Source organism: Carcharodon carcharias, chromosome 7 (genome assembly GCF_017639515.1).
Source record: "Carcharodon carcharias isolate sCarCar2 chromosome 7, sCarCar2.pri, whole genome shotgun sequence".
Classification (NCBI taxonomy): domain Eukaryota; kingdom Metazoa; phylum Chordata; class Chondrichthyes; order Lamniformes; family Lamnidae; genus Carcharodon; species Carcharodon carcharias.
Genome location: NC_054473.1, coordinates 36,816,752 through 36,832,776, shown reverse-complemented (window position 1 = coordinate 36,832,776; position 16,025 = coordinate 36,816,752). Strand labels below are relative to the sequence as shown.

Genomic DNA, 16,025 nt, shown 5'->3' with positions numbered 1-16,025 from the left:
TATTGCCCATCCCTAGTCGCCCTTGAGAAGGTGTTGGTGAGCTGCCTTCTTGAACCACTGCAGTCCATGTGGTGTAAGTACACCCACAGTGCTGTTAGGAAGGGGGATCCAGGATTTTGACCCAGTGCCAGTGAAGGAACGGTGATATATTTCCAAGTTAGAATGGTGAGTGACTTGGAGGGGAACTTCCAGGTGGTGGTGTTCCCATGTATCTGCTGCCTTTGTCCTTCTAGATGGTAGCGGTTGTGGGTTTGGAAGGTGCTTCCTAAGAAGGCTTGGTGAGTTCCTGCAGTGCATCTTGTAGATGGTACACACTGCTGCCACTGTTTGTTGGTGGTAGAGGGAGTGAATGTTTGTGGATGTGGTGCCAATCAAGCGGGCTGCTTTGTCCTGGACAGTGTCAAGTTTCCTGAGCATTGTGGGAGTTGCACTCATCCAGGCAAGCGGAGAGTATTCCATCACACTCCTGACTTGTGCCTTGTAGTTGGTGGACAGGCTTTGGGGAGTCAGGAGGTAAGTTACTTGTCACAGGATTCCTAGCCTGTGCCCTGCTCTTGTAGCTACATTATTCATATGGCTATTTCATTCGGTTTCTGGTCAATGATAACTCCCAGGATTTTGATGCTCCTGACGACTAAATGTCTGTCAGTATGAAAATAGTAACAAGGTCCACCGAACAATTCTGTGATTCTTCCACTACCACCAACTTTCTTACCACTCACTTTCCCCCATAGATCCCCAGAGGTGAAAGTTAGCTTGGGTGTAGTGTAATGGGTTAATTCTAGCTGGTTATTATAGTAATCATATGCAGCCTTGTTTGTGGAAGATGTAGCTAGAGAAGTAAGATGTGTTCCAATAAGGTTTGTGTTTTATATACCTCTGCAGGCTCAGTAAATATTCTGTGTTAGTCGAACAAAACCAAGAATATTATATTGGGTGGTGGATCCACACAGGTGGTAGTGAATCGGCAGCCCGTTTCACACATGACCGCATTTCCTTTATTGTAACAGTCAGATTTCACCCCCTTTACTGTTATCATTCTCTCCCATTTAACACCCACATAACATTTAATGCATTTCAATAGATTCTCTTTAAAGAAGCAGTGAAGTTGTCTATGAGTATAAATATGATAGCTCAAGATTTCAAGCTGAAAGGCTGGGGAGCTACAGAAAATGCATTTTATAAAGAATCCATTTTATCTGGGTTCTCTGTTGGTAAAGAAGCTATGAGAAACACTGCTCACAAAGCTTTATGTAGAGAGATAGGCAGTAGTTAATGTTCTGGTATTTAAAACTAATTATTTTGCTTTGGTTCTCCAGATTATGATAAGCTCCATTGATCAAGGTCATGTACAATGAGTTAGCTACTGGGTGTAGATGAGTTCTAAGCAAATTTATTCTCTATTTAAAAAATAATAATAAATAATAATAATAAATTTTTAAATAAAAAAAACCTACGCTTTTGCTTTAGCTGTACCTGTGACCAGGCACATCACTACTTCCCCCCTCCTCACCATCCAAGGGCCCAAACACTCCTTTCAAGTGAAGCAGCATTTCACTTGCACTTCCCTCAATTTGATCTACTGCATTCGCTGCTCCCAATGTGGTTTCCTCTACATTGGAGAGACCAAACGCAGACTGGGTGACCACTTTGCGGAAAACCTTCGGACTGTCCGCAAGCATGACCCAGACCTCCCTGTCGCTTGCCATTTCAACACACCACCCTGCTCTCATGTCCGCATGTCCATCCTTGGCCTGCTGCAATGTTCCAGTGAAGCTCAATGCAAATTGAAGGAACAGTACCTCATTTTCCGACTAGGTACTTTACAGCCTTCTGGACTGAATATTGAGTTCAACAATTTTAGATCATGAACTCTCTCCTCCATCCCCACCCACTTTCCGATCCCCCTTTTTCCAATAATTTATATGTATTTTTCTTTTCCCACCTATTTCCATTATTTTTAAATGTATTTCCATCCACTATTTTATCTCTACCTTTTAGCCTATTTCGATCCTCCCCCACCCCACCCCCAATAGGGCTATCTGTCCCTTGCTTGTCCTGCTTTCTACTCTTAATGTCCCCATTAGCACATTTCTTAGCTAATATCACCACCGTCAACATCTCTTTCTCTTTTTGTCTACAACATCTTTTGGCAATCTCCAACTATCACTGGCCCTCTATCCAGCTCTACCTGTCCCACCCCCTCCCCCCTTAAACCAGCTTATATTTCACCTCTTTTCTATTTTCCTTAGTTCTGATGAAGAGTCATTCGGACTTGAAATGTTAACTGTATCCCTCTCTGCAGATGCTGTCAGACCTGCTGAGTTTTTCCAGGTATTTTTGTTTTTGTTCTAGATTTCCAGCATCCACAGTATTTTGCTTTTAACTATGAACAAGTGATTGAACCTAGGTTGTTGTTAGCCTGTGTCATTCAGCTGCTCACCACCATTACTTATTGAGGGAACTTCATATTAACAGTGCTAGAAGAAATTCTATTTTTTGCAGAAATTTTACAATTGCTGCTTTTATTGTCATGTATACTCATTTGAAAAATTCCCTTGGGTGAACTGGTATATGATCATCTTCACATCAGATGAAATATCAGATGTGCTGGAATTGGGATAATCACCTGGTGTTGCATTAAATGTAGTGGCAGAGCAGTACGCTGTTGGAATATAGGAGATAGGGAGATATCATCTTGACTACTTTGTCTGCGCAGACACTCAAAATTGAAGGAGGGCCTTCGATTTGCTGTCAAAACAAATTTGTTAAAATTTGAATAAACGTAACAACAATAGAAACTTACATTTGTATAGCACCATTAATGTGATAACTTGTCCTAAGATCTGTCATGGGAGCATTATTAAAAAAAAGATACCAAGCCACAAAAGGAGGTGACCAAAGGCTTGGTCAAAGAGGTAGGTTTTAAGGAACACCTTAAAGGAAATAAGCAAGGTAGAGCAGTATAGAGGTGGAGAGGTGTAGGTAGGGAATTCCAGAGCTTAGGGCCATGCTGAAGGCATGGCCACCAATTTTGGAGCAGCTAAAATCGGGGATGCTCAAGAGTCCAGAATTAGATCAGCGCAGATATCTAGGAGGGTTGTGTGCCTGGAAGGGTTTACAGGGATAGGGAGGGGTGACGAGGCCATGGAGAGATTTGAAAAGAAGGTTGAGAATTTTAAAATCAAGGTGTTGATTAACCAGGAGCCAATGTAGGTCAGTAAGCACAGGGCTGGTGGGAGAATGGTACTTGGCGTGATTAAGTCATGGGTAGCAGAGTTTTGGATGACCTCAAGTTTACAGAGAGTAGAATTTGGGAGACAAGCCAGGGGTGGGTAGGAACAGTCAAGTCTCAGACAAAACAAAGGCATGAATGAGGGTTTCACCAGCAGATGAGCTGAGAAGGAGCAAAGTTATGGAGGTGGAAATAGGCGGTCTTAGTAATGGCATGAATAATTGGGTGAAAGCTCATTTCGGATGCAAATATGACACCAAGGTTGTGGACAGATTGGTTTGGTCTCAGACAGCTGCCAGGGATGGATGGAGTTGGTAGTTAGGGACGGAGTTTGGAATAGGGACCAAAAACAATGGCTTCAGTCTTCCCAATATTTAAGTGCAGAGAATTTCTGCTCATCCAATACTGGATGTCAGATAAACTGTCGGATAATTTAGCAACAGTGAAGGAATCAATATAGGTGGTGGTGAGGTAGAGCTGGGTGTCGTCAGCATACCTGTGAAAACTAATGCTGTGCTTTCGGATGATGTTGCTGACGGACAACATGTAGGTGAGAAATTGGAGGGCATGAAATAGATACATGGGGGACACCCAGAGAAAACAACATAGAAGTGGGAAGAGAAGCCATTGCAATTGATACTCTGGCCACAATTAAATGGATAAGAATGGAATCAGATGAGTGCAGTCCCATTCAACTGGACAATGCTGGAGAGACATTGGAGGAGGATGGTGTGGTCAATCATGTCAAAGGCTGCAGACAGGTCGAGAAGGATAAGGAGGGGTAATTTATAGCTTTGTCACAGATACATAGGATGTCTTTGATTAGGGCTGTTTTGGTACTGTGGCAGGGGCAGAAACCTGATAGGGGACAGGGAGTTTTAGGATGGATTTGGGAAGTGACAATATATCCCAGAACCTCAGAGAATAAAAGGAGGTTGGAGTTGGGGCAGCAGTTTGCATGGACGGTAGGGTAAAGGTTTGGTTTTTTTGAGGAGAGGACAGCAGGTTTAAAGGAAAGAGGGATGACACTTGAAAAGGGAGATCTGTCAACAATATTGGCTAACATGGGGACCAGGAGGGGAAGTTGACTGGGCAGCAGTTTAGTGGGAAAAGAATCGAGGGAGCAGGAGGTGGGTTTCATGGACAAGATCAGCTCAGAGAGGGCATGGTGTGAGCTCAGGGCTAAGGCAGCAGGCAACATTAAAGGAGGTTTGGCCAGCTGGGCTTGTGGAAGGGTGCTTGATTAGATGGTGGTAATCTTAGTGACAAAGAAGTCTATGAGTTCCTTGCACTTATTGTTGAGGGTGATGCTGGAGGACAGAGATGCGAGGAATTTGAGAAGATGGTTTGTAGCATAGAAAAGAAGCTGGGGGCTTTGCATTCCAGGGTGATTCTGGAATAGTGAGCAGGACCAGATAATGCTTTATGTGCTGCAGCCAGAACTGGCAATGAATGGCTAAACCAGTCGTCCAGCACATCCTTTCAAGTCTGTGTCCCTTGGACTTAAGGGAGTAGAGATGAGAACCTAACCCAGGGGACTGGTCAGGGTGAGAGAGAGTAATGGTTTTTAATGGAGCCTTCGGTGGAGGTAAGGATGTGGTTGAATCAGTAGCAGCAGACATATTGTGGCGAACAAAGGGCCAAAGGCTGGACATTTTGAAAATGCAGTTATAAGTGAATTGGGGTCTAGTTTTTTTCCGGGGCAGATACAGAAGAAGGCAGGGTTGGAGCGTGGAAGGGTGATATGGAAGGAGAGTGATATACATGATCAGAAATGGCCTTATCTGTGATAGGTATGATGGGACTAGTAAGACCACGCAAGGTCAATTGGATGGCTGTGAGCTGGGGAGTTTATATGGAGGGAGAGATTTAGGGAGGATAAGTGGACAATGAACTCAGAGGAAAGAACATGATTTGAGATGGAGTTTGATATCACCAAGGATGAGAAGTCACTCGGTGCAGAGGCTGAGCGAAGAAGAGTTGCAGATAAACAAAGCTTTTATGAGATTAAAATACATCAATTTTATGTATTTTCATCCAGATACAAGTTTAAATATGTTATTTTTAGATCTGTTAGATAAGTTGGAATTTACTACAACTTAACATCAGCAAACTGAAGCCACCCTCTTTGATTATTGCCAGCACCTTTGTATCCCTGGCTCTAATCCATCAAATCGTTAGCTATCGGCATAGGCTGAACATAGTTCAAAACTTTAATGTTCTGCTAAAATCTGAGCTGAGCTTTTTATCTCACATTGAGTCGGTTGTCAAGGCTGCCTTCTTAAACCAATGGAACATTGGCCACTTAGGTCTCCACCTCAATCCTGCTGGTACTTATCAATACTTACATCACCTTGGGAGTGGTTTTTCAAATACTTGTCTCATGAGCCTCCCTTACCTCACTGTTCAAAAACTTCAGCCAACACAGAACTCTCTGGCCCGAGTCGTCTAGCCTACGAAGTACTGCGCACCTATCACTTTCATCCTTACTATTTGCCACTGACTTCTACACCTCAGCAAATTGATTTCAAGATCCGTGTCCTAAACTTCAATTCCATCCCAAGCTTCACACAGCCCTATTGGTCAAATCTTCTCCAGCAAATATTCCGGCCTCCTGTGCACTTTGCTGGATTACTGCTCATTCACCATTTTTTACAATCCATTATTGGAGACTTGTTTTGCATCATGAAAGGGAGTCTTTCCCCAGGAATTCCTTTCTGAAACAGTTTGCCTCTCTCCTTGCTTTTAAAAGCCTTCTTAAAAATCACTTTCATCAAGCCTTTCTTCTACCTCCACCAGTCAATAGACATAGTGTAAACCATTATGACTATAGCGTGAGAAGCATAGCATGCATGGTATTAGACCCTATATAAAATGCCATAAATACTACTTTAAATCAGTTTAAAACATTGGGATAATATTGGTACTTGGAATTGTGAGAATAAGCCAGTTAAAAGCAGGCCTTCTAATTTGCAGGAGAATATTTTGTTCTCCAAATTAAATGCAAGCACCAAACACATTTAGTGGCAGACCCAGCAGTGATGGTTTTACCTGGAGAGCATGCAGATTTTCATTTATGAAAAGGTTAACAAAAATGACTTGGATAACTTGAATTTATAACCTGTTCTAGATAGAATTCTCAGGTGTAATTTTAGGAAACATCCCAAACATATTTTTAAACAAGTATGAGAGAAAAGCGTTCCTACTTGTTTGAAGCTATATATCATGTGAAAAATGAAAATGGTCTCCAAAATATGCCAACTATTTGCTGCCTTGTACAGAAATAAATATTCTTTAACTAATTTAGTGCATATTCAGACAACTGGATTCCACTAGTTCTATTAATCAATGAAAGACAAGTTTTATCTTTTTCTGAAAGTTCTGGCAAGGCATGTAAATTTATAATGTTTGCAACAATAGTAGAATGTCCATTAAAAAGTACAAAAAGCTCCTATGTACTAGACTTATATGTTGAAAATTTTAAATAGTCTTTTCCAGTACTTATTGTCAAATTCCAATAAAGAAGTGCAGATGTAAACACAAAAACAAACTAAACATATATCAACATGTTAACAAATTGGTCTAAGAAACTATTCACCCATAGGTGTTGGTGGAAGCAATCGTCTCCTTGGCGAACGGCGATATCCAATATAACTGTGAGACTCATCGTCTTCATAGTAAGCACAGGGATGGTGATAACCTTTTGGCCTCTCAAAATCCAGGTCATTACTTTGAAATTGATTCTGATAGTCACTATGTATTTGTCTTCATTTTATACAGGAGTGGAAGAAAAAGAACACAAGACATTTTACAGAGTGAAGTGTCATTATCAGATTAATATATTCAAATTACAACCTATGTAGCCTTGACATGTGCCCGCTGGGCAGGAATTTTTTCTGTACAGGGGTCCTTCAAAGGGCATTAAAGCAGCCACTAATATATTTAATGGACCAACCTGTATCAACACCTAAAGATGGTCCCCCACAAATTTAGCAGTGGGTACAATGGCTGTACATATTGGATGTAGTGTCTGTTTTACACTCAAAAATCAATATAGTGCATACTGATTTCTACCCCATAACTCCAATGTATGGTACCATTAAAACATCAATAATATTTTATTCCTAAAGAAATTGAAATTATGGGTTTGTGTCTGGGTGCACTTTCCTTGAAACCGGATGGACCACCCAGCATTGACCTAGTCACTGGAAAAGACAATGGCAAACCCAGTCCTGTCGACCCTGCAAAGTCCTTCTTACTAACATCTGGGGGCTTGTGCTAAAATTTGGAGAGTTGTCTCACAGATTTGTCAAGCAACAGCCTGACATAATCATACTCACAGAATCATACTTCCCAGAAGGAAAAAAAACAGTTTGGACCAGTACTCTTGTTTCCCAGTTTTTACTGGTGTTCCATTTTAAGGTACCTATTTCCCAGTTTTTACTGATTTTTCATTCTGAGAGATCATGTCCGAGACACCATCATCACTATCCCTAGGTATGTCTTGGCCCACTGGCAGGACAGACCAGCAGAGGTGATGGCACAGTACCTTACAATCAGGAGGGAGCTGCCCTGGGAGTCATCAACATAGGTTTCAGCCCCCATGAAGTCTCATGGCATCAGGTCAAACATGGGCAAGGAAACATCCTGCAGATTACCACGTACTGCACCCCCTCAGCCGATGAATCAGTGCTCCTCCATGTTGAACACCACTTGGAGTAAGCACCGAGGGTGGCAATGGTGCAGAATGTACTCTGGGTGGGGGACTTCAATGTCCATCACCAAGAGTGGCTCAGTAGCACCACCACAGCCAAGCTGGCCAATTCCTAAAGGACATAGTTGCTAGACTGGGTCTGTGGCAGGTGGTGAGGGAACCAGCAAGAGGGAAAAACATACTTGACCTTATCCTCACAAACCTGCCTGCTGCAGATGCATCTATCCATGACAGTATCGGTAGGAGTGACCACCTTATAGTCCTTGTAGAGACAAAGACCCATCTTCACACTGAGGATGCCCTCCATTGTGTTATGTGGCACTACTACCGTGCTACATGGGATAGGTTTCAAACAGATCTAGCATCTCAAAACTGGGCATCCATGAGACACTGTGGGCCATCAGCAGCTGCAGAATTGTACTCAGCCACAATCATGGCTCAGCATATCCCCCACTTTACCATTACCACCAAACCAGGGGATTAGCCCTGGTTTGGTGAAGATTGCAGGAAGGCATGACAGGAACAGTAGCAGCATACCTAAAAATGAGGTGTCAACCTGGTGAAGTCACAACACAGGACTACTTGCATGCTAAACAGCATAATCAGCAAGTGATAGACAGAGCTAAGCGATTCCACAACCAATGAATCAGATGTAACGTCTGCAAGTCCTGCCACAGCCAGCCGTGAATGGTGGTGGACAATTAAACAACTCACTGGGAGGAGGAGGCTCCATGAATATCACCATCCTCAATGATAGAGGATCCCAGCATATCAGAGCAAAAGATAAGACTCAAGCATTTGCAACAATCTTCAGCCAGAAGTGCCAAGTGGATGATCCATCTAGGCCTTCTCCAGAGGACACCAACATCACAGATGCCAGTCTTCAGACAATTCAATTCACTCCACATGACATCAAGAAACAGCTGAAGGCACTGTACACTGCAAAGGCTATCAGCCCTGATAATATTCCAGCAATAGCACTGAAGATTTGTGCTCCAGAACTTGCTGTGCCCCTAGACAACTGTTCCAGTACAGCTACAACACTGGCATTTACCTGGCAATATGGAAAATTGCCCAGATATATCCTGTACATAAAAAGCAGGACAAATCTAACCCGGCCAATTACCGCCACATCAATCTACTCCCGATCATCAGTAAAGTGATGGAAGGGCTATCAAGTGGCACTTGCTTAGCAATAACCTGCTCACTGATGCTCAGTTTGGATTCTGCCAGCATCACTCAGTTTCTGACCAGTACAGTCTTGGTTCAAACATGGACAAAAGAGCTGAACTCAAGAGGTGATGTAAGAATAACTGCCTTTGACATCAAGGCTGAATTTGACCAAGTGTGGCATCAAGGAGCCCTGGTGAAACTCGAGTCAATGGGAATCAGGGGGAAAGCTCTCTGCTAGTTGGGGTCATATCTAGCACAAAGGAATATGATTGTGGCTGTTGGAGATCAATAATCTCAGTGCCAGTACATCACTGCAGGAGTTCCTCAAGGTAGTGTCCTAGGCTCAACCATCTTCAGCTGCTTCATCAATGACCTTCCTTTCATCACAAGGTCAGAAGCGGGGATGTTCGCTCATGATTGCACAATGTTCGGTACCATTTGCGACTCCTGAGTTACTGAAGCAGTCCATGTTCAAATGCAGCAAGACCTGAACAATATCCAGGCTTGGACTGACAAATGGAAAGTCACATTCACAGCACACAAGTGCCAGGCAATGACCATCCCCAACAAGGAGGAATCTAACCATCCCCCCATGACATTTATTGGCATTACCATCACTGAATCCCCCACTATCAACATTCTGGGGGTTACCGTTGACCAGAAGCTGAACTGGACTAGCTATGTAAGTACTGTGGCTACAAAAGCAGGTCAGATGCTGGAGTAGCTCACCTCCTGACTCACCAAAGCCTGTTCACCATCTACAAGGCACAAGTCAGGAGTGTGATGGAATACTCTCCACTTGCCTGGATGAGTGCAGCTCCAACAACACTGAAGAAGCTTGACACCATCCAAGACAAAGCAGCCTGCTTGATTGGCACTCCTCTGTCAAGCATTCACTCCCTCCACCACCGATGAACAGCGGTAGCAGTGTATCATCAACAAGACGTACTGCAGAAACTCACCAAGGCTCCTTAGGCAGCACCTTCCAAACCCGCGACTACTACCATCTAGAAGGACAAGGGCAGCAGATGTGTGGGAACACCACCACCTGGAAGTTCCAAGCCACTCACCACCCTGACTTGGAAATATATCACTGTTTCTTCACCGTCACTAGGTCAAAATCTTGGAAATCCCTAACAGCACTGTGGGTATTAATACACCACTTGGACTGCATCAGTTCACGAAGGCAGCTCACCATCACCTTCTCAAGAGCAATTAGGGATGGGCAATAAATGCTGGCCTAGCCAGGAACTCCCACATCCCGTCAATAACAAAGAAAAATTCACAAATGATACACAATGGAGAAATATTGCTGTAATCGCTATCTGTAACAAGTGCTGAAAATTGACTCCCCATTAACATGAAAATTATTTTTAAAAAGGTCATACACATGTGGTGAAACTATCATTGTCTTTCATAAGAAAGGGAGCTTTTTTTTTTCCTTAGTTGATTTACAAAGTGGATATAGTCATTATGCATGTATCTTACCTATCCACTGACTGCATGCTGTCCTCTTCATAATACTCCTCCCCACTGAAATATTCCTGATCGCCTGAATAATGCTCATCCTCAAACCAGTCATCTGGTTTCTGTTCCTCTTGACAAACAGTAGGCAGAAAACCATCACCAGAATCTGATCTATAGCAAATCAAGATACAAAATTAAAATGTAACTTCTAATAAAATTTTAATTCTGCATTTCAATGTTGCAATTCATATATACAATTCACAAATACAAATGTAATTTAAAAATATCAAAACATTTTACAATTGTAATAAAATTCTACTGGGAAAACAATTTCCAATTAAGCATATATATATGTAAAAATTAATACTTTAATACTTAAACTCTAACAAAGCAAAACAATCTTTATGACAATAAAAACAGAGAATGCTGGAAATATAGATCAGTGCTGATGAAAGGTCATTGAACTGAATCATTAAATCTATTCCTCACTCCACAGATGCTGCCTGACCTATTGAGTATTTCTACCATTTTCTGTTTATATTTTAGATTTCAAGCTTCCACAGTATTTTGCTGTCAAGAAAGTAAATTTATGTTAAACATATTTGACCCGTTTAATAATGTCAATATCAAAGGACATACCTAACGTTAGTTTCATAATATCGTGTTCTGGTCCAGAAAGTAGTTAGGAAAAGAAATTAAGGTTAGGAAATACAATGTATTTCAATTTATAGTTCCAAAAATAGTTCTTTTTCAAAAGTAAAACTGACCTTTTAAACTGTAAAACTATGAAATCCAAAAATAATTATTGCCTAAAAATCAATGTTGGTGATAGATACATACATTTATTACATTCAGATGACATCCCATTGCTATTATTTCTGTTAATCTGTTCAGCATGTAGTCATTAATCGTGTCAACAACAATTTATAGTTTTATTAAACAAGATCACAGCTGGCATCTAAGGATATTCTCTCAAAGTATTTTAGCTGTGAGTTGATATTCTAAAGTACGCGGCATACTAAGTTACATTGTGAAGGATTTGGCAATATTTGGCCAGGTTCTTATTTGCTGGTAACCCACCTCAACAGCAGAAAACATTAGTACAAGTCGCCTTTCCCACAGTAAATGCACCTAATTGTCAAAGAATGGAACAGATCTAGCAATGGTGCTGTGGAGAAATCCATATAATATCAACTCAATCCTGACCTCCTCCTTATTGCTTCCTTTCTGTCTTCATCCTCGTTGTCTTAGAGTTTCTAATCATGGTTCAATGATGCCATGATATCACAACAGAGCAAGTAGAAGAGGCAAGCCTCAAAAACCACCTCAGCTGATGGAGGATTGAACATGTGCCTTTGGCGTTATCAAGTATCACACTCTAACCAATTGAACTAACCTTTTTGCTTTATAACCAAATAAAATGAAAACACATCAGTTTTTGTAACTAAGACAATTAATATTAATCTTAAAAAGTAGGGGATGCTAGTGGGTTAACATTCTGTCCTATTATTTTCATGCTTCAAATGTAATTTATGAACATTTATGGGATGAACATCTCTGGTTTCATTTGCTGAAAAAAGAGACATGCTGTCGAAGCTTTTTGTCTTGCATTCATCAGTACAATTTGCTAGAATATCAATACTAAAGGGAACAATAATTTAAACTGCATGAGAAGAGAATGTTGGTTGGTTGGTAAGTGGACTCTGATTGGTAGAAGTGTTGCCAAGGAGAATGCACCAGGGAACAAGCTTTTGTTCACATTCAAACCAGGTAGGTCGACTCTAATTGGTCAAGACATTGCCATGGGGAATGAACCAGGGAATGGCTATCCCCAAGCTTTTAGGAACGAAGCCATGGGATCTAGACCCAGTTCCAGAAAACATCATTGCCGGTTACCACAAGAAATGCATCTTCAATGGAATGATACCTAACCCCTGCCCGTTGCATATTTCCACCACTGCAAGCCAACTTCCACAGGTCAATGTATGCATTGGGATTCCTTCGGATCTATGTGCTATAAAATTGGCCTTATCAGCAACTTGTAAATAGAGTCCAGGCCATTTGCTCACCATGCAAGCTTGATGCTGAAGTAGGGAGCATCAAAGCCATCTTGGTGAATAATGGCTACTCTGATCAGATCATTGCTCACTGTATATTGTGTAAACGCATGAATGGGGATAAGGCCGCCACTTTCGGTCCTGAAAAGTGCCCAGTCTACCTCAGATTACCCTAGAAGGGTAAGGTGTCTCAAAAATTTGAGTAGCAGGTGAAGCTAGCCATTTCATGCTGTTACTATGCTGTAGCAACACAAATGGTATCCTCCAATGACAGGATGCTGCTGTCAAGCCAAAAAGACACTCTGCCTATCACACAAATGAGTAATGTGGTATATATGAATTTCAGTGCTGGCGTGATGTCAGGTATGTAGGCCCTACATCCCAACGACTGGTGGACTGTATCAAATAGCATGTCCCTTTGGTTGTTTGCAACAGGCAAAGTACAGACTGTACCCAACCAGCCCCACGCTTGTAAAACTCAAAACAGTTTCCAACATTAGATGTAATTCTGCAATTGGACTTGCTGAACAATCCTGATTGTGCTAAGAATTACACTGAAAACCAATTTAAGATTATTATTCAGGCTTGCAGTGTGGCTCACTTATGTATGCTGGAAGCTACATATATTCATGCACAGGGCCCTGACCGCTGCAGACAGAAGATGTCCACACATTGTGTCATTTTCAATTAAACAAAAACTGGGGGGACAGCCATTCTCTGGTTCATTCCCCATGGCAACGCTTTGACCCAATACAGCTGACCTGGTAAAATTTGAACAAAAGCTTATCAGTTAACTGTTCCCTAGTACATTCTCTATGGCATTGCGTCTACTAATCAGAGCCCACTTGCCAACCAATCAGTACTCTCTTCTCATGTAGTATAAATTGTTGTTCACTTTACTATTGGTATTCTTGCGAACTGTCCTGATGAGTGCAAGATGCAAAGCTTTGACAGCATGTCTCTTTTTTCAGCAATACTCAAGTTCTATACTACCAAACGATTATCTCTCGTTGCCTAAACAGAGCTTGAGCATCCTCAACCCACATGTTTGAAGGCACAAATCCAAAACATAAAGCTGCCAGTAGCGTGATGTTAAATTGACAATCACACAATATTTTTTCACATATGATAAATTCAAAGCAAAAAAAAAAATTACTTATTAGGAATAAGATACCCTTGCTAGACTGATTCCTGGGATGAGGGGATTGTCCCATGAGTAGATTAGGTCTATATTCCCCAGAATTTTTGAAGAATGAGAGGTGATTTCATTGCAATATATATAATTTTTTAAGAGAAGAAGCTAGGACGATGCTCTCCCAGGCTATTAAGTCAAGAACTAAGGATCACAGTCTTGTAATAAGAGTTGGTCATTTAGGACTGATATGAGGAGAAATTTCTTCACTCAAAGCATTGTGAATGTTTAAAATTCTCTACCCAAGACAGCTGTGGATACTCAGCTGTTGTGTTTATTCAAGACAGAGATTGGTAGATTTTTGGATAGTAAGATAATCGAGGGGTAGGGCGGGAAGGTGGAGTTAAGGTTGAAGATTAGCCATGGTCTTATGAATGTCAGAGCAGCTTCAAAGGGCCAGATGGGTTACTGTTGCTTCTATTTCTTATGCTCTTACATTTACTGCAGGGTATTGGTGCTGCAGCAGTATCCACCATGGAGTGGTAGGATGTAGATTTCTGACTAGTATTCTCCATATTGTTTTTTTTCCCTCTTTTTCCCAATATTTGCTCCTTCCGGCCTTTCCTGAAAGTATTGTTTCTCACTGGGCTATAGTTCATAGGACTGACAGCTTTCCATTATCTCAGCCAAAGTGAGTGACAAGCGCAGAGGGATAGTTTCTCATAATATTTGCTTATGAAGCATCAACATTTTCCTTCACCTAAAAGTAATATAATCTGCTCTGGTCAGAAGTGAGAAAACATTTTTACTTACTTTTATAAGTTTACATGCCGCTACATAACTTGTGAAACTGATTATATGTCGATCTTCAAATAGTGCCATGCGATCTTTTTATACCCACGTGAAAAGGGTGATGGGACCTCAGTTATTTATTTTTTTTGAAAGCCAGCATTTTCAATAACGATTGGGCTTGAATCTATAACCTCTTCACTCTCAAGTGAAGTGTTGTACTATCAACTGAGCCAACTGATATATGTCAAAATGATGGTTTGTCAAATACTTGTTCACTGAGGCATGACTACTGCAAATCCATTTCTAATTTCCGAGTTGAGAATAACAAAGCTTTTCAAAATCATGATAAAAATTGTATTTAGTAGTGTAGAAAATTGATCCTCTAGATGAACAAAGTAATACTGCCTGTTGAGATTTTAAGTGCAAACCTGACCTTTAATGAAACTTAATTAATGGCTACCAAATGCTAGGCTGTAATTGCTGATACTCGAGAATCTATATTCACAGTTGAAATTACCTAGTAATTACAATACATAAAGCTGCCAGGACTAGCACAAATCATGAACTCATTTTAAGCCAACTGATGTGATTGTATTTAACACAGGCTATAAATCTTCAATTGGCAGTATTACAAGCTTGGAAATTGCAGTGGACATACAAAACCAAAATTACCAATGTAAGTTTCAAACTGGCAGAAGCTCAACTGGCCATTAACCCAAATATTTTAGCTGACGTGTATTTCATGCAATTTCCTCAAGCTCTTCAACGGAGCTACTGCTCTAATGGCATTTTAAACAGCTGCATCCTCAGTTGAGATTGCAAGCAAAGGGTTTGTACTGCAAAACTGGCAGAAATGACACCACGGATTTGATGAATTAATGATTCAGTTAATGTTGCTGAAACTGAGGAAGGGGACTGTTGTGTATGGAACAAAAGCACACTCTCCACAAAAATAACAGCTAACCTGACAGGACGTAAAATCTAAATCTAGATTTAAATTCAAAGAACATAGTTGATTTGCAGGAAGCTACCACTGTGGAGAACAACTTTAAAATAAATCGCATGACAACACTGAAAGCATCCCCAAAGAACTAACCTGTTTTCCAGCAAAACTAATTGCCATTACTGCTATCAGATTAGACGCCAGCCAAGGTTATTTCAAACGGGTAAGATTAGCACACTGTACATGTGGTGTGTGAGGACAGCAATATTGTTAACTCTTCTTCAAAAAAATAGAGGTTTAATTGTATTTAATTACAGATTTACATTTTAATTACAGATTTTATTGCATGGCAAATGATCATTATGCTGTATGGCAAGAAAATACTGCATCTGCTCAACAGCCGAGCAATCATTTTAAAGTGGCTTTCAATGGGTGATACATGAGTTCAGCAACTCAGAAAATTGCTGCTACAGACAGCACAATTTCTATTGGTGTAAGCAATTGATGACAGC

The 16,025-nt window shown here is 41.0% G+C and overlaps 1 protein-coding gene across 1 annotated transcript in view; it reads right to left on the bottom strand.

Moving 5' to 3' along the window:
• The window catches only part of LOC121280566 (voltage-dependent L-type calcium channel subunit alpha-1D-like), a 676,393-nt gene that overhangs the window by 6,167 nt on the left and 654,201 nt on the right, over positions 1 to 16,025 (bottom strand). The window contains exons 44-47 of the mRNA XM_041192702.1: positions 11,229 to 11,255; positions 10,611 to 10,760; positions 6,834 to 7,000; positions 2,630 to 2,751 (exon numbers count right to left, since the gene is read on the bottom strand). Coding sequence (XP_041048636.1) covers positions 2,630 to 2,751; positions 6,834 to 7,000; positions 10,611 to 10,760; positions 11,229 to 11,255 — 466 coding nt within the window. The remainder of the gene's footprint in view (positions 1 to 2,629; positions 2,752 to 6,833; positions 7,001 to 10,610; positions 10,761 to 11,228; positions 11,256 to 16,025) is intronic.